Source organism: Oratosquilla oratoria, chromosome 14 (assembly GCF_046742065.1).
Source record: "Oratosquilla oratoria isolate Oo_2021 chromosome 14, ASM4674206v1, whole genome shotgun sequence".
NCBI lineage: Eukaryota > Metazoa > Arthropoda > Malacostraca > Stomatopoda > Squillidae > Oratosquilla > Oratosquilla oratoria.
In genome coordinates, this window is record NC_134790.1 from 66622419 (window position 1) to 66645609 (window position 23191).

General features: G+C 38.9%; 1 protein-coding gene across 3 annotated transcripts in view; it reads right to left on the minus strand.

Annotated features, from left to right (window-relative positions):
- Positions 1–23191, minus strand: part of LOC143032909 (transmembrane and coiled-coil domain-containing protein 4-like) — a 563437-nt gene that overhangs the window by 119512 nt on the left and 420734 nt on the right. For all 3 annotated transcript variants that reach the window (XM_076198166.1, XM_076198165.1, XM_076198167.1), the window contains exon 2: positions 8293–8465. In XM_076198166.1, the coding sequence (XP_076054281.1) occupies positions 8293–8465 (173 nt within the window). The remainder of the gene's footprint in view (positions 1–8292; positions 8466–23191) is intronic.

Below are 23191 nucleotides of genomic sequence, written 5' to 3' on the forward strand. Positions count from 1 at the left end.
CAACCTTCACAAACCATTTCGTTCTTCTTTCGGCAATACAAATGGCAAAGAGAAAATATAAAAGAAAATAAAAGCGGTTACTAAATAAACTAAATACACGAAGCTTACTCTTACCTTATACTATAACTCCTACCTTTAGAGTACAGTAATAGACTACTGTTTTGACTTTAAACTACTAGAGCACTACACTTTATCTTATACCTGTAACTATATAGCGCTGTACGTATACAGTTACAAAAAACACAACACAATCACTTGTCACTATTCGAAGATATAAACTTTACAAGAAGTAATAAACTTAAGAGGTATTCCCTAGCTGGTGTCTCGGCAGAAGACTCGTTCTCAAGCTGAGGTCACTGAGCAGAGAAAATGAAGAAATTGCCTTTAAAGAAATAGTCCAACAGCAAATGCAGGAAAAAGCAAAATATACAATCATTCAAGTAATTAAAGAAAGTGCCAACTGGGTTAGAGATGCAATGGATAGAAAAAATGTATTGTGGTATATTGACTAAGAGAAAAACATAGTCTGGCGAGGTACACGAGAGAAAAAGAAGAAAAAGAAACAGCACTAGTTATCTTAAAAGAGATTAAGGATGGGGGATCGGGAAGTAGAGAAAGACATACACGATGTGTATAGGATGGGACATTATTCCAAGGAAAGAAATCGACCCCTAAAGCTAAAACTAAGATCACAAATGGTAGTAGAATATTAGAAAGAGCAAGTAAGTTGGCAAGGAGTGAACATTACAATAATATATGGGTAAAAAGAGAAATGAGTGTTGAGGAATTAGAAAAAGAGAAGAAACTAAAAGATGAAGCTAAGGAAAAAACGCGAAGAGAACGGAGACCAAAAGCAAGGAATTTTATTGGAGGGTAATCGATATGAGACTGAGAACATGTGCATCAGTTTGGGCGAAGCAAAAACAGAAAAAAAAAAGACGGAGAAAGAAAAAATAAAATAAAAGTGGCCTAACATTGACGGATTAATTTCAGGACTGAATGAACTAAATGATTACCTGTTAGAAGAAAAAACAGACATAATGGGAATTGTGGAGACAAAAATAAGGGGTTGAATACCACTCATTAATATTGGACAAGGGTTATAGAATTACTGGATTAAAAACAGAAACGAGAAACAGGCAGAAGGAATCATGTTCTTGACCAAGAAAAACTTGAATGTGACAAAAGTTACGTAGGGCAAAAGCAATGTAGAACTGATCATGATAAAAGTCGAAGACAAAGACATGAAAAGTAGAAAGATTGTGGTGATTGATGTGCCCTCAAAAACGAGCGCTTGGAAAGAGAACGAGCATATGAAAATGCTAGAAGACACAAGGCATTCATTAAATGAGATACTAAGGGGCAGAGGTAACCTGGTAATTATGGGAGACTTTAACCGCCAAGAAATTTGTTGGGAGGAAATGACAGTGAAAGGCGCAGAGGACTTGTGGGGTAATGTATTACTAGACATGACCATGGGGTATACAGTGACACAGTGGGTCAGTGAAAACACCAGATACAGAAGTAATGAGGAACCATCGAGACTGGATTTAATATTTACAACGGAACCTGAAATTTTGAATAAAATTGAATACAGGACACCACTTAGAAAGGGTGACCGTATACTTATAGCAGTGGTTCCCAACCTCAGGGTCGCGACCCAAACTAGGGTCGCGAGGGTGTTTTTGAGGGTCACCAGAGTTTTTTGTTTTTTTTTTAACTTTTTTTTTCATTCAAATTTCAAATGTATTTAAATTCATTGTGCTAGTAAATATAAACTGAACTATAAAAACGAGACGTAGAAATATAACATGAAATGGTTGAATTTATTATTACAATTAGGGTCGCGACTCCAGGCCAAGAGTGGATTTAGGGTCGCAGCCAAAAAAGGTTGGGAAACACTGACTTATAGAGACTGAACTAAAAGAAGAAATATATATGGAGAGAAATGAAAAGTATAGAAAAGGAAGATTGATGTACAACAAAACGGACTTTGGAAAATTAAAGATATTCTTTCAGAATGCAAATTGGGAAAAAATTCTACATGGAAGAGACAAAAGTGGAAGAGAAATGCGAGATAATTATAATGAAGGAGTGAATAGGTACGTACAAGACAGAAAGAAGAGAGAGTGTACATTAAATGCTGGTTCAACAGAAGATGCAGTGAGGTAAAAGATAGAAGAGACAGAGCTTGGAAAAAATGGAGAAAAGATAACAAACCTGGAAAATGACAAATATATATATAAACTATAGAAATGAGTATGTAAAAGTGCGACGAGAGGAAAAAAGGAACTATGAAAAAGACATTACAGAAAAATGCAAGGAGCAACCCAAACTATTCTATAGATATGTGAATGGTAAACTTAAAAATAAACAGGAATTGGTGAAACTACGCCAAGGAAATATAGAATACACAGAAGATCTAGAAATGGCCGAGGTCATGAATACTCGCTTCAAGTTGGTTTTCACTAGAGAGAAGGCACATTATTGGGACGAAGGAAGTAGAGTGCGATCTCCCCCCATGAGTGAAATAATAATAACACAAAAAGAAATAATGGAACATTTAACAAACCTTGATGTTAAGAAATCGCATGGCCCGGACGGAATTGCAAATTGGATTCTAAAAAATTACAAAGAAGAACTAATGGGCAAAATATATAACATAAGTTGCTCACTTAAAGAAGGAAAATACCAAAAGACTGGAAAAATGCTAACATTGCACCAATATATAAAGGAGGAAACAAGGAAGAACCAACTAACTATAGACCGGTCTCACTAACAAGCACTGTAGCCAAAATTTGTGAGAAAATGATAAAAAATAGATGGGTAAAACATCTGGAAGAAAATAATATATTAAATCCAAGACAATTTGGATTCAGACAGGAAAGATCATGTACCACAAATTTAATCTGTTTTCACTCAAGACTAATAGATATAATACAAGAAAGGGATGAATGGGCTGATTGTGCTTTCTTGGACTTACAAAAAGCTTTCGACAAGGTACCACACAAAAAAATTATTAAAAAATTGGAACATGTAGGAGGGATACAAGGCAACCTGCTAAAATGGATGGAGGACTTCGTGAATGGTAGAAAGATGAGAGTAGTACTCAGAGAAAAATATTCAGGTTAGAAAGAGGTGATTAGTGGAGTTCCGCAAGGATCTGTATTGACTCCAATGTTTGCTATTTATGTGAATGGCATGGATGATGACGTGGAATGTTACATGAGTTTCTTTGGAGACGACGCTAAGTTGATAAGGAAAGTAAAAACAGAAACGGATTGCGAATCACTACAGGAAGACCTGAAAAAGGTATGGAAATGGAGTCAGAAATGTGAAGTGGACTTCAACACTAAGAAGTGTAGCATAATGGAGTTTGGAAAAAGTAAAAATAGTCAGGACAACATAAAACTGGAACTAAGGAGGTAAAGAAAGTGGGACCTGAAAAAGATCTTGGAGTAATCATCTCAAACGAGTTGTCCTCTGATAAACAAACAAAATTGTCGGAGAATCCTATAACTTGCTAAGATCAATAAAAGTGGCATTTACATAGTTGGATGAAGAAACGATTAAATTAATATTAGTCACACTGATAAGGCCTAGACTAGAATATGCGGCGACATTGTGGTCACCCAGTACCAAAAAGAATAAGAAAAAATATATATATATGTATATATTGAAAGAGTCCAGAGAGCAACCACAAAAATGGCTCCAACACTTTCAAACCTGTCATATGAGGAGAGACTGGCTAAATTGGAGTTACCGACTTTGGAGCAAAGAAGAGAGAGAGAGAGGCGACCTACTGACCATCTATAGAATCATGAAGGGTACAGAAATACTCGATAGAGAGGGTTTGTTAAATTGGGACAAGAGAAACACAAGAGGACATGGAAAGAAACTCATAAACCATAGTTATAGAAGAGATATGAAGAAGAACACTTTTCCACACAGAGTGGTGGACACTTGGAACAAACTGGACGAAAAAATAGTGTATGCAAAAACCATTCACGAATTTAAGAGCTAATTAGACAATGCGAGATACAAAGGCGGGACACCACCAGCGTAGTTCCCCTTCCCGTAAAATACAACTAGGTAAATACAACTAGGTAAATACACACACACACACACACACACACACACACACACACACACACACACACACACACACACACACACACACACACACACACACACACGCACACAGTTGGAACAAGTTAGATGAGAAAGTTGTGTGTGCAAAAACAATACATGAATTTAAAAATAGTTTAGATAAAATGAGATACGAAAACGGGACCCACGAGCATAGCTCCCCTTCCCGTAAAATACAACTAGGTAAATACCAGGTAAATACACACACACAGATCGATGGCGCAGTAGTAACGTTCATAACCACTACTCCAGGGGTCCGAGTTCGAATCCCGCCCAGGGCTGAAATAATTTCAGTATCGCTGCCCTGCGATCCGTTACTCCGACTCTCGTGGATGGGGAGTTGGATGTGTGTATATGTGTAAGGTCAGCATTATCCATAGATCGGTCATATATGAGTTCTGAGATCTCATTCGGAATGGTAATAGCTGTCGATCACGAGTCCAACACGTGGTCCAAGATTAGTGAATCACACACACACACACACACACACACACACACACACACACACACACACACACACACACACACACACACACTCTTCATATGTGAGAACTGAAGCCTAATGGGGGACTAAGAAGTAAATTACCCGAATAGATGATTTTTTTTAAGTGAAGCTACATGAGGATGGTAGAAAATGATAAGATGTCAGCAAGGAAAGCAGTGACTAGCGGAGTTCCACAAGTTTCAGTGCTAGCGTTAATGATATTTCTTATCTATGCCAGTGAGTGTGTGAAGAGTACAAGCTATGGTAACGTGTGTAGATGGTGCAAATATAATAAGAAAAATAAAAAACGGGGATGACTGTCGGATGTTGTAAAAATATGTAAATACTATATTCGTATGGAGCCAAGAATGGAAATTAATTTCAATACAAAGAAAAAATGAAACATATTCAAAATGGACAAAACTTTATAAAGATCATCATTGAAGTATCCTTTGGGGAACGAGTTCATTACTAAGCGAAAAGAGAAGAAAGTTTTGGGAGTGTTGATCAACCTGCTACCAGATAGACATGTCAATAAGATTGTAGAAAAGACTAAAGGACTGTTGCTTTTCACTATATTGATGAAATAATGATAGAAAAACTCATAGAAACACTAATCCGAACATGACTGGAATATGCGCCAGTGGTAGGGTCCCCACGTAGAATGAAGGATATAAGTAAAATCAAGAGAATATAAAAGACATTTACCACACTGGCTCCTAACCTGGTAGACGAGTCATACGAAGAGAGACTAAAAATACTGGATCTGCCATCACTGAAATATCGAAGAGACACAGGTGACTTCATTAAAGTATTCAAGTCACCATATTGACAGAAAAGGTCTCTTGATTAGGTTATGAAAACAAATTGTGTTAAACAAGGATTACACAACCTACCTAACAGGTATATCATAGATGATGCCATATCAAAAAAAGAAAAAGAAAAAAAAAATAGAATGTGAAAAGGACTTAGGAGTGTGAGTGAGTCTAGACCTTAAATCCAGGAAACAGTGCATTAGTGCCAGGAATAGGGCTAACAGGGCATTAGGATTTATCATTAGGATGGTGACAAACAAAAGCGTATAGGTAATCGTTAAACTCTCTCTGGCGATAGTTAGACCCATCTTTGACAATGCGGTAGGGTTTTGGTCTGCTCTCTATAAAATGGATATTAATTCACTAGAATCTGTACAGAGGAGAATGACCAAAATGATACAAGGGCTTAGAGCTCTACCATATGAAGACAGGCTTAGGCACTTTAACTTACACTCTCCCGAAAGACGAAGAGTGCGAGGTGATCTAATAGAGGTATTAAAATGGACAAAGAGCTTGAACGAGGGTGATGCAAACAAGTTGGTCATACTAAGACAGCAGGGCAGGACTCGTAGTAATGTATTTAGATTGGACAAATTTAGGTTTAAGATGAAAATGGGCAAAAACTGGTTTACCAACAAAGTGTTTACGAATGGAATAGACTTAGTAACAATGTACTGAGTGCTGAAACAATTGGTTGTTTTTAGAGAACATTAGATAATTTCAAGGGTGATGCAAACAAGGTCATCATAATAAAACAGCAGGGCAGGACTCGCAGTAATGGGTATAAACTGGACAAATTTAGATTTAAGAAGGAAATAGGCAAGAATTGGTTTACTAATAGGGTGGTCGATGAATGGAATAAACTTAGTAACCATGTTGTAAGCGCTGAAACTATCAGTTGTTTTAAAAAAACGATTAGACAACCTTATGGATGGGGATGACAGGCGGTGATGGATACGGAGCTGCCTAGTGTAGGCCTTATGGTCTTTTGCAGTCTCCTTTATTCTTATGTTCTTATGTTCTTATGGATAGGGATGATAGGTGGTAAGGGACATAGAAGTGCCTAGTGTGGCCTTATGGTCTCTTTCTAATTAAGACAATTTGCAAATGATGTAAAGAATTAAGATTTCCATACAGGTGCATAAATACTTGGAGCAGCTTGAAAGACAATATAGTTTAAGATGGGAGAACCCATGAATTGAAATCCAAGTATAATAAATGGATGAATAAGGATATTGTCCAAATTGAAACTACACGTTGCTCCCTCTATGCCGTTGCTGTTATTAGTATTCAGGCCGCGTTAGGATGACCCTGCTGGGTGTGGCTCCCAAGCCAGGTTAGATTTAAGGTTATGTTTCGGATATTTTTTCTAGCCCCTTTCCCACGTAGAGGGAGAAGAATGGTTCCACAATAGGGCTGCTAAGTCGTGTAGGTTGCTGCAGAGCTGTGATGTTCCCTAGTCCCACCACAGGGCGACCACTGGGCCTACACCGCCTACCGTGTAAGATCATCATCTCTTGCCCCCACCGTCACGTACTATCGCCGGAAGGCTTTTGGTTGTTAGTTGGAAGAATGAAGGTATTAGTTATCGGGAGAGGTATTTGACAGGGACTGGTCATATTATTAGCCTCAGTTGTTGCCTCACTTTCCCAGATGGGGATCAACCCAGTGGTTCCACGTGGAGGTGGTGAGTCAGCAGTTGGTTTTCTTTCAGCCTTCATTCGAATCCCGTTTCGAGATCTTGCCTCTTCTTAGGGAAACGGAATTGGTAGGAGGTAGGGGAAAAGCTCATCTCCTTGCGTCCTGTGGTGGGCACTAATAGAGTCAGTCTTGGCTTAGGAAATATTCTCCTCTTTTACTTTACACGGCTCGATATGTACATATTATTTAATAAGAGAGATGAAGCCCGTGGTGTTCTTCAGCCTCACTAGCATCTTATGCTCATCCGGAGTAATTCCCACAACGGCGTACTGAAGTCAGCTAGTTATGCATGTAACTTACCCACACATACTTTATGTATTCTAATCCTGCTTAGCTCAGACAATAAAAAGGGTAGTCAATCGTGCTTGCCGAGTGAAAAACTGCTCCCAGCGCCCACACGGAAAGCTTGCAGGAGATTCTACATCAACATGTTTTACCTCGTTTGCACCACTCCAGCCGCCCGCGTAGATCTGACAAGGGCAAGTTGCAAATCAATGCCCATTAGAGAGATTCGTCCTTCCCCGACCCCCACCCACCATGGAACCTAACGAAAGGAGACGAAGCACTGGGATCAACTGTTCTAGGGAACGCGGAGTGGTACATGCACTCACTACTTTGACACTTTGGGGACAGCCAGAGGCCGAGCGGTGTTGGTCCAGGCGGTAAATGCTTGGTTTAAAGCGTCCTTGACCTGTACAAGGCAGCTTAGACAATTTGCCTATCCAAACCAAGAGGGGCCACCCGTCCTGGCCTGAAATCAGGGACCGAGGAAGTGTATTGTTGGCTACAAGGCACTCCATCGCAGCCGTAGGTGTGGGACACGCCTTTAAGATTCCCGTCTTCCAGCCCTGCAGGGACGCCACGCACGTGGGTTAGTGATCTGTAACGGGGACGGATGGCCATTGACTTGCAGGGAGTTCATCTGCTTTTTGGGTGTTTTTCTTTTTGCTCCCTCCAGGAGTCCAACACAACCCTCCCTCACTAACGGGAAGCCAGAAGGAGAACCGACTTGGTCGTCGACAGTCCACGCGGCAGGTAGTAAGGAGTTGCACTGTACCAATGAAATGACAAATGCGCCTCGTATGACAACAGCCCTAACATCCTATACAGACGAACAATGATATGAAATGTGACGTCACACACCTGCTCGGGTAGACCGAGATGCTGGACGAGGTCGGCCATTGTCTTGAGGGCGAATTCTCGGTCGTTGTCGTAATCGCAGTAGAGGTGATGGAGGGCGCCCGCCACCAAGCCGCAGTAGGCGAAGCTCCCCGCCGAGCTTAGGACCTCTGCCACACGCTTCGGTTCTACGCCAGCTGCCAATAGAAGATAAATTAACAAATAAGTACAATGTGAAAAAAGAAATTGCTTTTTTATACTAACAAAAATCAACTTCTTCCGCTGCAATAGGCTTCTTTAATCTCTTTTCTATAGCTACTGTCATGGTCACTGCTCTTCATAACTCATTAGCTGCGTGCCCTCCTTCCTTAAAAGACCAAATAAGACTAGATTTTTCTAAACACCTCACTTTGTTTAAAAAATTAGAAGATTCAACAACAACTTTTTGCCTTTCTTTCCTTCTTTTGAGAGGCTCTGGAACTCTCTTCCCCCTGATACTTTTTCATCTATCCGTAACTTGACTCGTTCAAAAAGGGAATCTCAAGACGCTCCTATACTTGCATCTGACTTTGATCTGATGTACTCATAATTCTTTTCTTTCCGGAGTGGCCTTCTGCGGGCATTTTAGGTCTGAGCTATTTTGGACTTTTTATGCTGCTCTTTGAAATATGTAGATAAAACAAGTAAAATAGATATACAAATAGATAAATATACAGCTGAATAAATGAATAAAGAAACTGATGAATATAATTAGATAAATGCAACATATAAAAGATAAATTATCAATTAATAAGGAATCAAGAAACAAGAAACAAGGTGCAATGACAGGGAATTAAGGAGAAAGTAAGGTAGATGCGTGACAGTAATATATCACAAGACGAAAACTTCGTATGGGATACCGACTACGTAAATTTTATGTAGTTATTACTTAAGAGACTTGGTTCCCTACGGGTCAAAGCAATAAAACATTCTTTTATGACTAGAATTATTCTCCACACAAAAAGGAATGCTAATCACTTTGAACTTGTTACTCTTCCTTTCTACTATTCTCTTTCAATTTCTCTTTTTTCCTTTATTCTAATTAATATTAATTATTTATCAAATTAATGATCAATTATAATTGATTAGTATTAATTTCTCTACGACTCCACCTCTCCGGCACGATAGTGTCCCGAAAATAGAAGCCGACGAAATACTAATACACAGTGCAATTTGTAGAAATACGGACTTGCGCTATCCTCCTGTAGGATGTCTATTTACAAAAGTTAGATAACCTCTTCTAGAATCCTACAAAATTAAAGAAAATTATACATAACACTAGAAATCCCGATATAGCGTGTAAGTCCGTTTAGTGAATTTGTAATCTGTAACGATGGAGGCCATAAGATTTTGACTCAGGATTATATCACTGGTAATATAAACACTCAAACAAAAGTGCCCACTTAAACCGACTCCAGACGATTGGAAGTATGACAAAGCACCACAGATTTTATTTGATGTGTTTTATATACGAGAGCCTCAGCGTCCAGTGATGGTCAAGCACTAAAAATAAGATTTTACTGGAGAAGCGTCCAAAGTTCAATAGTGCTCGCAACTGTATCTGTTACTAGCTGAGCTACATCAATCATTTTGATCTCGTTTGAAAGCTTAAGACGTTGACAATAACATCATGGTAACTTATTATATATATATATATATATATATATATATATATATATATATATATATATATATATATATATATATATATATACACTAAAGACCCACTGTTGGTTGGATTAAGAAAAGGAAGGAAATAACGATTTCCGTATATTTCGATCACTGGCTGTGATCCTCTTCAGCAGAATACAAAGTCAGGAGAAAACACATATCTTTTATACAGAGGAGAGGGGTGGAGTGAGGGAACGTGGACATGACACTTCAAGTAGCGTCTATGATACTGCGTGGGCTTTGTGGCAAGTCGTCCGCTTTTGCAATGTATTGAAGTAATCTATTGACTGCCAAGGTGGTCATGTAATCAGGTGACCATTGTCCATTTGATATATTAAAGTTAGGGAATTGTTTGATCAGAGAAGATTCAATGATTTTTCTTTTAAAACTACATTTAGATTTGAGTAAGAGCAAAGTCGACGTTCTACCAACTGAGTTACTGGTGGTGAAGAAGGCCTGTACCAGGTTTCGAGGGCGTGTTGATGACGTCATTGATGCCAAGGGCGGATTCATCGAATAACGGGGCACCAGAAGTGTGCTGATACAGAGTGCGTTTTCTTTTTTGGAATATATGCATTTTCAACTAAAATGTGATTTTTTTGTGCTACTCTAAAAATACGGAGCAATTACCGTACGCACCCTTAAGTGGTCCTACATAATGTGATACGTGAGGCCGGCTGGTTTGAAATCGCTTCCCGCGACAAACCCATCTGTTGCCGCTGACGGCTTCTTGCCCAGACTGTCCAAACGCAAAGGGCAAAGGTGACTGCTGTAGTTTCAACTAAGTCTCTCATGACGCCAACTCTTCATAGTTCATTTAGTTTTAACAGGTTGGTATTAAGAAATTCAGGGTCGTTTTACCATGGTATATTTAAATTTCTTTGTTCTGTCTAATGATTCACTCAGCTTAACGGACCCTGTATGTCTAAAGAAATTAATGAGTACCTCTGCTCATGTTTTCCTTGCCATTATTTTAGTTTTTCTTTTTTCCTGACTAACGTCAGGCGATTTTATAAGAAAGGGAATGAGTTAGTACGGATGAATTCAAACACATGTAAGAATTAATTCACTAATAAAAATCAAACGAGCAAAAATGCAAGTGAAAATTTGATGTATTTTCTGGTGTCATTTGTACAAGTAATGGTTGATGCCATGCGAGTTAGTAGTTGCCACACTTCACAAATGTTCAAGGATCCATTACGTGGACGTTTGGTCTTGGCTCGGACACCATTTGGCTGCCGTTCTCCCATACCAGTGTATTCTGATCTTCTTGGGCTGAAATTCTTTCTTCCAGAAATGGAGGTTAGTGGGCAGGGTCTTCGCCCATTGTTGGCTTCTGATTTTTCTCTTTGGTGCGAGCCAGTGCTGTGGAGCAAGCCGTTCAACTCGCTTGTGGTTTTGAGAGATGCCAACCTCTGTTGCAATTTACGTAAACCCAGAGTGGTGTCGTGGTCTCCAAGACGGTTTACAACTTCAGCCAAAGTTTCTACCAAGGGACCGGTATCTGGTGGAAGTGCAGTCTTACGTGGACCCTCTTGGTGTGAGGACAGAAGATGATGTAGAAAAACGTCTCCAACCACAGCACCTGCAGCAGTAAATGAAGAATGAAAAGGAAAATTTCGTGGAATACAAATGTCGGAAGTGCGAAGATATCTACTCCAGCACACACGCACACACACACACACACACACACACACACACACACACACACACACACACACACACACACACACATTAGAATCTAAGCTTCGCTACGATTCATAATTTAAATTCATACTTTATTAGTTGAAGACTGTTTACCACGGTTGGAATTCTACTATAGAAAATGAAATACAATTTACATATTTCAACGAAACTGATGTAATATTATTGATTTTTCAATCTAGACATCTTAACCCCTACAGCGTCAGCGCCATACATCGTATGTCGCAATTGTTTTATGGATTGAGCGTCAGCGGCATACATCGTATTGTATACGTCACCATATCCATGGTGAACAATACCACACTCACCTCACCCGACTCCTTGGCACCAGTCCACATCCCTTCAATTGCTGTGTAGACATTTTAACAGCTCAGCACTATGACGTCCGACCGACCACCACTGGCGCGCAACACACATGCGAACGCACACAGGGATGCCATCAAACGACACACACATAACACACGGAAACACACATATTAACAGCCACCCCCTGGATATATATATATATGTATATTATATATATATATATATATATATATATATATATATATATATATATATATATATATATATATATATATATTATAACTTGTGCAAGAATTATATTAGATAACAGTTTGTAACCCCAGAATAATACTGTTGCTACATGCTTATGGTGTCACGTACAACAATTAAATTTGATAAGTGAGTATAGGACCTCACCAAAGTCCTGACCTCATCACTTCCGGAGAATAAAAGTCCGTGGTTGTGTCCAGGAGCGTCAGTCGGTGATAGACGCTCTTGCTGTTACAATGTGTACGTATCTATTAGAAAAAGTTGTATTTAACAATTTATAAAGACCAGTGTTTAACTAATAAAGACAGAAAACCAAAGTGCGGTTTATAATCCCAAGGGGACATACGAGTGAGTAACTTAGTGATTGGAGATTAACAGGAGCAGGACATGCAGGCCTGTGAATAGAACCGTCCTGACCAACCAATCAATCGAGTAGATAAAGTATACAGTAAATTAAAAAAATCGCCAAAAATAGGCATTACGTTTAGGGTCAAATCTATGGTAGTGACCAAGTAGCCCTATTCATTGGCTATAGAAGGCACTCAATTTTTTTTATCTATTGATAAAACTGGTAACCTTGGTAGCAATTTTTCGGGGGTAACTTGGGGTATAAAATCGGCCTTTAGGACGTAATTTAGGCGATTCTGGTGTACGAAACGAAGTACGAGGAGGTAAAGTTGTACTTCGACAGTTTGGCAGGTGCTATTTAGTACGTATTCAGACGTAGAGAACTGGCAAGTTCGCACTGCCAATTTTCGTAATAAATGCGTAATACAAAATGTGGCCGGGCAATAATGGTGTGATGGATGCTTACTAAAACATTTACAAAAACAATAAGAAACACCACAGTTACCTATCCTCCATGAAATTATGAAAAAAGATACTGAAAAATTAATTTACCAAGTGATAAATATTTGCCAAATAATCCAGAAAAAACTATTTATAAACATGTTTTCCGTAAGTGTCAGACTACTACGGGCGACTGTACATTGACTTGAAACATCATAAATGTCAAATTTCTTCACCCTCTGAAATTCTAACGAAGTTTCCACGAAAAAATACGACGGACTTTCGTTCAAACCCTATGTTTTTTTTTTTTTTTTTTTTTTTTAACCAAACTTTGGCACGCATATGTCGACAAAATCTACCCAGTTTCTCCACTTCTAGGCTAAGGTGAATCCAAATAAGCAAGATTTGTCGGTTTTACATAAATTTGAGTTGATTAAAAAAAAAAAAAAAAAATAGATTTTGACTTCGATGCTGGGGAGGGGGGGGGGTGGAGTATATATACATTCGCCCGGCGACGTACGGGTTAACAACAAAACCTGTTAGAATATCAGTTTCCCCCACCAATATTTCCTCATATGCTGGATCAAGAAGCTTTCACTCTCACCTGTTGCAGCCTATGGAAGACGTATCGGAAAAGCTTTGCTCTTGGCCTTAGGTCTTGTCGTGAGATCGCCTCTACTTCGTTCACTTTTGACTGGCTGGCGCAGCATTTCTTCGTTAACAGGACTGAAGAATTGGCTCCTAATTTTCGGGTTTTACTGAACTCCAGATTCTAATAGTTTTCGGGCTTTACTGAACTTCAGATTCTAATAGTTTTCGGGTTTTACTGAACTCCAGATTCTAATAGTTTTCGGGCTTTACTGAACTCCAGATTCTAATAGTTTTCGGGTTTTACTGAACTCCAGATTCTAATAGTTTTCGACTTTTTCCTTCTTGTTAATGTGTGGCGAGTTTTGCCAAGATTAGCACTTCAGCGGTTCAACTAATACATTTTTTATAATTCTTCAACAGAGACGTTTTAATCGAACTCATCTAATGTGAATAACGCAAGTACTCCGGGTCTGCTCGCCGTCTACAGATACACAACAGTGGGGGATGAAGATAATCTCGATGAATTCCGCCGGCATCGTGCTTCATGGTATTTGGTTTGGCTAACGTTAAACAGATCCATTCAGGTGTAGATGATGTTCAAACTGGACGGAGGGAGGTTCAATCATGACTGTAATTAACATGAAGGCGACACCGTTATCACAATGGAGGCGCGAGAAGACTAGAGTATTTCTCGTATGCAGTCGTAATTAAAGTCTTTAACCCGTAGATGGCGGCGGTCATTCTGACATATGTTTCTGGCTGCTGCCAGGCGAATTTATTCAGTTGAAGGAAACCCCTGTCAAGCACGGGTTATCTTCCTTACGGTTCTTACTCTTGATTATGTAATATATTTTTCATACAATGTTTACATAATGTATTCTCTTGTGTTGATGAATACATAGAATACTCAACAACAACCGTATAATACAATACAATACAATCTAATGCAATGGAACACAACACAATAATATACAATGGAATACCGGTATATAAAAGAATACCCACAGAATACAACGCATAAAACAGTACAATAAAAGAAAGTACAATAAATACCATTAAATACAGTAACATACAATAAATCAGTACAATAATGTACAATAGAGTACAATAGATTAATATAAAACAGATAATCAAAATGCGAGCAAGGCTGGCTCCACGATTACGTCACGTACATGTGTTACGACGCAGGGGCTATTTTATAACACGATTGTGACCAGACTTTTGCGCACGCGCGTGCGTGTGTGTGTGTGTGTGTGTGTGTGTATTTACCTAGTTGTACCTAGTTGTATTTTACGGGAAGGGGAGCTATGCTCGTGGGGTCCCGTCTTCATATCTCATTTTATCTAAACTATTTTTAAATTCATGTATTGTTTTTGCACACACCACTTTCTCATCTAACTTGTTCCAACTGTCTATTGCTCTGTGAGGAAAGCTGTTCTTTTTCAAATCTCTTCTATAGCTGTCTTTTTTTATTTTCTTTCCGTGTCCTCTTGTATTTCTGTCATCCCATTTTATCAGATTCTCTCTATCAGTAATTTCTATGCCTTTCATGATTCTGTAAATAGCTATCAAATCTCCTCTCTCTCTTCTTTGCTCTAGTGTCTGTAGTTTAAGTTTTTGTAGTCTCTCTTCATATGATAGTTTTGAGAGTGTTGGTGCCAATTTTGTAATTGCTCTTTGTATTCTTTCAAGTTTTTTTATACATTTTTTTGTACTTGGTGACCATATCGTTGCTGCATATTCCAATCTTGGTCTTATCAGGGTGATTAGGATTTTCCTCACCATTTCTTCATCCAGGTATGTAAATGCCACTTTGATTGTTCTTATTAAATTATAAGTTTCTCCAAAAATCTTATTTATATATTTCTCAGGTGACATATTATTCATAACAATGACTCCCAGGTCCTTCTCATTTTCTACTTTTTTTATTCCTTCTTCTCCCAAATTATATGATCCTGTTATTCTGTTTTTGCTTTTTCCAAATTCCATTATACTACACTTTTTTGTATTGAACTCCATCTCCCACTTCCTACTCCATTCTTGTACTTTATTTAGATCTCTCTGTAGTGATTCACAATCTTCTTCAGTTTTCACTCTTTTCAGTAATTTTGCATCATCTGCAAAGAAGCTCATATAGCTTTCAATTCCTTCATCCATATCATTAATATATATAGCAAACATTATTGGGGCCAGAACTGTTCCCTGCGGGACACCGCTTATTACTTCATTCCATTTTGAGTGCTGATCTCTTATCACTACTCTCATTTTTCTTTCTTGCAAAAAGTCTTCCATCCAATTTAGCAATTTACCTTGTATTCCTCCTTCATATTCTAATTTCTTAAGCAACTTCTTATGTGGTACTTTGTCAAAAGCTTTTTTTAGGTCTAGAAATGCACAATCAGCCCATCCATCTCTTTCTTGTATTATATCTATTAGCCTTGAATAGAAACATATTAAATTGGTGACGCATGATCGTCCTTGTCTGAATCCAAATTGCCTTGGATTTAGTACGTTGTTTTTTTCCAAGTATTTTACCCATCTACTTTTGATAATTCTTTCACATATTTTTGCTATTGTACTTGTTAGAGAGACTGGTCTATAGTTGGTAGGTTCTTCTTTATTTCCTCCTTTATATATAGGTACTATATTTGCTTTTTTCCAATCTTCTGGAACTTTTCCTTCTTTTAAGGAACTGCTTATTATGCTATGTATTTTGTCTGCCAGTTCATTCCTGCATTCTTTCAGAATCCAGTTTGCTATTTCATCTGGCCCATGCGATTTTCTGACATCAAAATTACCCAAGTGTGTCAATATTTCATTCTTTGTTACTTCTATTTCTTCCATAGGGGGGACTTTTTCCTTCCACTCAATCTCTTCAGGTTGTATATTTTCCCTTGTAAACACTGATTTAAAATGTTTGTTCATAATTTCTGCCATTTCCATTTCCTCAGTGTATTCAACTCCTCCTTGTCTTAATTTCTCCAAGTCTTGTTTGTTTTTCAGTTTATTGTTTACAAATCTGTAGAATAGTTTTGGTTGATCTTTACACTTTTCTATAACATCTTTTTCATATTTTCTTTTTTCCTCTCTGCACTTTTGTACATATTCATTTCTATAACCAGTATATATTTTCCATTTTTCAGGTCTTCTGTCTTTTTTCCATCTGGTCCAGGCTTTGTCTCTTTTGTCTTTTAACTCCCTACAACTTTTGTTGTACCAGCATTTTACATATTCTTTTTCTTGTTTTTGTCTTGGGACATACTTTTCCACTCCTTTTTTGTAAATTTTTGTCAAAATATTCCATTTCTCTTCCACTGATGTTTCTTCTTTGTATATTTCTTCCCAGTTTTCTTGTTGGAAGAATTCTCTTATTTTATCAAAGTTTGTTTTTTCATACATCATTCTTCCTTTTCTATATTGTTCATTTCTTTTCATATATTTTTCTTCATTAAGTTCCAGTTCAATCAATATGTGGTCACTTTTACCTATTGGTGTTTTATATTCAATCTTGTCCACTATTCTAGGTTCAGATGTAATTATTAAGTCTAGCCTCGATGGTTCTTCTTCATTTCTATACCTAGTGTTCTCTTGTATCCATTGTGTCATTGAATGGTCAGTAATCATCTCAAGTAGAGCATTTCCCCATGAGTCATCACCACTCTTTACTGTCATTTCTTCCCAGCAGATTTCTTTGCAATTAAAGTCGCCCATCATAACTATTCTTCCTCCGTCTTCCATTATTTTAGTTAATGCTATCTTTGTGTCCTCTAACATACTTTTATGTTCACTCTCCTCCCATGAGGCTGTTTTCGGAGGCACATAATTGATCACAAATTTTCTGCTCTTCTTATCTCGGTCTTCCACTTCTATCATAATCATCTCTACTGTATTCTTTCCATATATGACACCTTTCACGTTTATATCCTTCTTAGTCAGGAACATAACTCCACCCCCTTGTTTTTTCTCTCTGTTTCTAATCCAATAATTGTATGTATCATGTCCTACACTGTTGGGTGGTAGTGGGCCTTTTAATTTTGTTTCTACAATTCCCATTATGTCCGGTTCTTTTTCTTTCAAATAATCATTCAGTTCATTCAATCCTGTTATCAATCCATCTATATTTGTGTAAGACACTCTTAGTTTTCTGCCACTTCCATTGTGTTCTCTGTTTCCCTTATGTTTTTCTTTAGTATGTCGAACTGCTTTATTTTCATGTTCACTACTCTCCAATAGAATCTCTCTTTCTCTGACTCCGTTCTTTCCTCGTTTTTTGCCTTAGCTTCTATTCTTTTCTGCTTTTCTGCCTCTCTTTCCTCCTTATTCATTTCTCTTTTTATCCATACCTTTTTATATTGATCATTTGTTGCTAGTTTCCCTGTCTTGGATAGAATTTTTTCTGCCGTTGTTTGTGACCTGAATTTAATCTTAATTGGTCTGGTCTTATCTGTACTATATTTTCCGAGTCTGAATTTTTCCTCAATTTCCTTTATAATTTCTGGTTCATCTTCCTGGACTAATTTTAATAAACTGCTTACTCTTTCATTTTCCTCCTTGATTCTTGCGGTTCTATCTGGGTTATGTTTCTCTTCCATTCCTAATATAATTATACATTTCTTTTTGTCAGCTAATTCTCTTACTATATTCTCCTTCTGTCTCATCACTTTAATAACTGAGTCTTCATTATGTTCTTTCAATTGCTGTTTGACTATGTCAGTGAATGAAACCTTATTCCCTTCTTGGGTTGTTCTCCAATTTTTAGCTTCTGTAGCTATTTTCTCTCTGTTTTCATTACTATTCTTCTTCAATTTCTCATTCTCCTCCTTTACATTTCCTAACTGTCTTTTTAGGTCCTCTATTTCTTCAGTTAAGTTTCTGTTAGCCTTCTCTAGTTGTTCCAACCTTTCAATTCTCTGGAAAATGGAGTCTACATTACCTAACTTACGTTCCAAGTCCTCGATCACCTTATCAACTCTCTCCTCTAGTCTTATCAGTCGGGGGGGGGGGTTGTGTCCCCCCCACCCTCTTTAAATCCCTGGAACATATTCTCGTCACTTTCTTCTGTATTGCTCCTCTCTATACTTCTAATCTTTACATTTTTATTAGACATTTCATCCTCACTCAGTCTTTTGTTTACCTTTCGCTTGTCTGGCTGGGCCAAGTCTACTCCCTCCTCATTTCCTTCCATTTCCCTCAGTAATCCCTCCCCTTTTCCTCTTTCCCTACTTTCCCACTACTCCACGAGCAATTTCCCCCCCACCCTGCAAAAACACTAGGCACTTCTCTTTGCGTTGGGATCCACAGACTTCAGTTTTCTTCAGAACGTCATCCAAGCCGTCCATTCGCTGAAGTGTGTGTGTGTGTGTGTGTGTGTGTGTGTGTGTGTGTGTGTGTGTGTGTCTATGTGTGTGTGTGTGTGTGTGTGTGTGTGTGTGTGTGTGTGTGTGTGTGTGTGTGTGTGTGTGTGTGTGTGTCTATGTGTGTGTGTGTCTGTCTTTGTGTGTGTGTATGCGTGTCTTTGTGTGTGTGCCTATGTGTGTGCCTATGTGTGTGCCTATGTGTGTGTGTTTGTATGTGTGTCTATGTGTGTCTATGTGTGTCTATGTGTGTCTATGTGTGCCTATGTGTGTGTGTGTGTGTGTGTGTGTGTGTGTGTGTGTGTGTGTGTGTGTGTGTGTGTGTGTCTATGTGTGTGTGTGTGTTTGTGTGTTTGTGTGTGTGTGTGTGTGATTCACCATGGTCTTGGATCACGTGTTGAACTCGTGATCGACATCCATTTCCCTCCCGGAAGAAAGCTCAAAGCTCATATATGACCGATCTATGGGTCATGCTGTGACCTTACACGCATACACATCCCCGACTTGCCGCCCACGAGAATCGGAGTAACGACTCGCAGTGCAGCGAAACTGATTTAGTTCAGTCCTGGGCGGGATTCGAACCAGGACCTCCGTAGTGGCGGCCGGGAACTCTACCACCGCGCCACCGAGTCGTGTGTGTGTGTGTGTGTGTGTGTGTGTGTGTTCGTCTGCTATGATGTGTCGTTAGTGTCTATGCGCATAGTTATATTGACTTCTAACGTTTTAGCAATTTTAAGGGTATAATAGTTTCAAGGTTGTTGCGATTTCCTAAGTTGAAGAAACTTCCACGGTTGTAGTGGCTATGAAGGTTGTTGCGATTTCTAAGGTTGCAGTGATTTCTAGTAATTCGCGATGCTTTATCGATTTTCAAAAATGTGTGTATTTACATATTTCCAAGGCTTTAGTGACTTCCAAAGTTGCATTGGGGATGACCAGTAGCAGCAGCCTTGATCTGAAACTCAGCGAGAATTTGCAGCAAGGAGAGTCAAAGGCACAACGAAACCCAATGAAAATCGCAACGAAACCCAATGAAAATAGTAACGAAACCCAATGAAAATCTTTGTGAATTGTGTGCACCGGATAGCACCAAGTAATCTCAGTATCATGAAAAGCCTTTACGCTAAACAAAATGGTTATCCATAAGGAAGTCTTTCTTAAGCACCAAATCAAAGTCAGTATAGACTGCTGTACACTAGCAAAACATTACAATTGACATGTACACTCCACGTGGGTAACCCAACCACGCGAAGACAGTCTGCATCATCTGCGCGTCACACCACCACATACGAGCAGGAGCACCATCTGTATGCGGAAGCATGAGGTGTGCATTCATTGTCCAAGTGGCTGAGTTAAGATTTGCGCCATCTGCATGCATCCCGCGTGTTCAAGACAAGACGGTGCCACGCAACTTAGGTATCATGACAATTACCACTCCATGGGGAGACTGCCAACATCGTGGCCAGGGAAGAAAATCTCTCTCTCTCTCTCTCTCTCTCTCACACACACACATACACATGAAAGAGTCGGGCTAGATGATCGACTCGATAGGGTTGCAATAACAACAACAATGATAGTGAAACAAAATGATAACAATAAGAATAACAACAACGACAAGAATGATAAGGATAATGGTATCAATGACAATAATGAAAAATGTAATAAAATCATAAGATGATTACAAACTAATAATTATAAGATACTAATAGAATAATGAAAAAATATATATATATCAACAAAATAATAACAAAATGATAACAAAATGATGCCAATAGAATAGTATCAATAGAATGACAGTAATATAGTGAAATAACAATAATAACAATGAAACAAGAAAAAGTAATAGTAATAGCAAAAGTCTATCTATATACAAAGGGGTTTTTCCCCTTACAAAGGAGGTAGCCAAAATCAAAAGGTAAGTACCCACCCCTAACCACTCCACTTCCATCAACCACCTTCTTCTCTCTCATCTTAGTTCTTCATGGATGATGGGTCATCTCTGTATCCCGCCCACCGCCCTGGATCAGCAACAATGCAACAAGACACAGCTCATCCACAGCAAGGCCGCTTCACTTAATCGGCGACCCCCCACCCCTTCTCCATCCCCTCATGCCGAAAAACAGCAGATGGGGAGAAGTACCTTCGGGCTACGTCAAAATATCATTAACCCAAAACCACTCCTTATGGCCCCATCTCCCACCCACTCCCTTGCATCACAGTATTATGCATATACAGTCATTCTCCACTCATTCTTATCTCCTGCGTTTTCTCTTGATAAACAGACACCCCCTCTTGCTCAATGTCCCTTTCACCCCATCCATCCATCTTCTCATCGGCCGCCGCCTCATGTTCACTCCATGTCTTTTAATAACAACAATAATAAATAGTAACAGCAATAGAAACAACAATGATAACAATAATAATAACAGTAACAATAAGTATAATAAAAACAGCAACAACAATAACAACAATGATAGTAACAATAATACATTAATGATGATACTATTACTACGAAGTCACAAGAAAAAACCCAACAGCAAATAACTCATAAATTAGAACAAAATAAATACAAAAAACAACAACAACTGAGAGTAACAGTAATAGAAACATCTACAGCATTGAGAATGATAAATTTTTTCTTTATGAACAAAAGTGATAATAATAATATTAAATATGACAATATTGATAACAATAGCATATATATATCATACAAATATACAGATACATATACCAAGGGTTTTTTCCCCCTTACAAGGGAGATAGCCAGTCAAAGGCATAAGCCCACCCCCACTCACTCCATCCCCCACAGACTCCGCTCCCATTCACCACCCCTCCCTCTCTCTTTTCTTGGCTCCTCCTGGATGACGGGTGACCCCTGCATCTCGCCCACTGCCCTGGGTCAGAAGCAATGCAGCAAGACATAGCACATCCACAGCAAGGCTGCTTCATTTAGCCGGCAACCACTCCCCTCTCCGTGCCCTTACGTAGAAAAAGACGGGGAGAAATCCCTTCGGGCTTCATCAAAATATGATTCACACATACTCACCCCCCATCCCTCACCCACTTCCTTCCATGCATCACAGCATCATCTATACACAACCATTCTCCACTTAACCCTATCTTGTCTTCTCCCTTCCTTCCTCAACAGACATTCCCCTCTTCCCCAATGCCTCTTTTACTCCATACATCCGTCTCATCCTTGGTCGCCCCCTCATGTTCACTCCTTCTACCTCTGCCTTCCACACCTCTTTTACTAATCTTTATTCACTCATTCTTTCCATGTACCCAAACCATCCCAATATTATTTCATCAACACTATCTCCCAACTCTTTTTCCACCCGTGCTCTCCTCCTCAGCACCTCATTTCTCACTATATTCAGCCTGGTAACCCATACCATGCTTCTCAGTCATTTAATCTCAAACACATTTAAACTCTTCATCTTTTCCTCTCTATGTTCCATGTTTCTACCCAATACAGTGCTGTCGGTACAATCACTCCTTCATACAATCTCCTCTTAGCATCCATTCCCAAATGTCTATTTCTCATTACTTTTTTAATCTCCCAAGGCATTTACTTGCTTCTCTCAATCTACATTCTAACTCCACCTCCACTCCTCCCTTTCCTGCCACATTTGCACCCAAGTATCTAAAGCTATTCACTTCCTCCAGTTTCTCTCCCTTAATACTCACTCCCAATTTGCCTCCATCCTCTCCCCTTGTACATCTTATCACCTTACTTTTATTCAAACTCTTCCTTAATCCTTATTCTGATCCTGCCACAAGCGCAGTGTCGTCAGCAAACAACAACTGGATTATCTCCCAATTTTCTCTGTTTTCTTTAACCATCTCCAATCCCCGGCCCATAACCCTTGCATTTACCTCTCGCACCACCCCATTCATGTATAAATTGAACAGTCAAGACGACATGACACATCCCTGGCGGAGTTCCACCTTTACCTTAAACCCCTCACCCTCTACATTTCGAATTCTAACACAGGCTCTGTGACTCTCGTAAAAACTCTCGACTTCTCTTAACAGCGTTCCTCCTATCCTATATCTATGCAATACCTGCCACAGTGCCCTCTGGTCTACCCTGTCATAAGCTTTTTCCAAATCCACAGAGACCCAAAAAACATCCTTACCTTTTCCTAAAGCTTTCTCACATACCTTACCACAGAAATATGATCCACGCAATCCCTACCTATCCTAAACCCATACTGTTC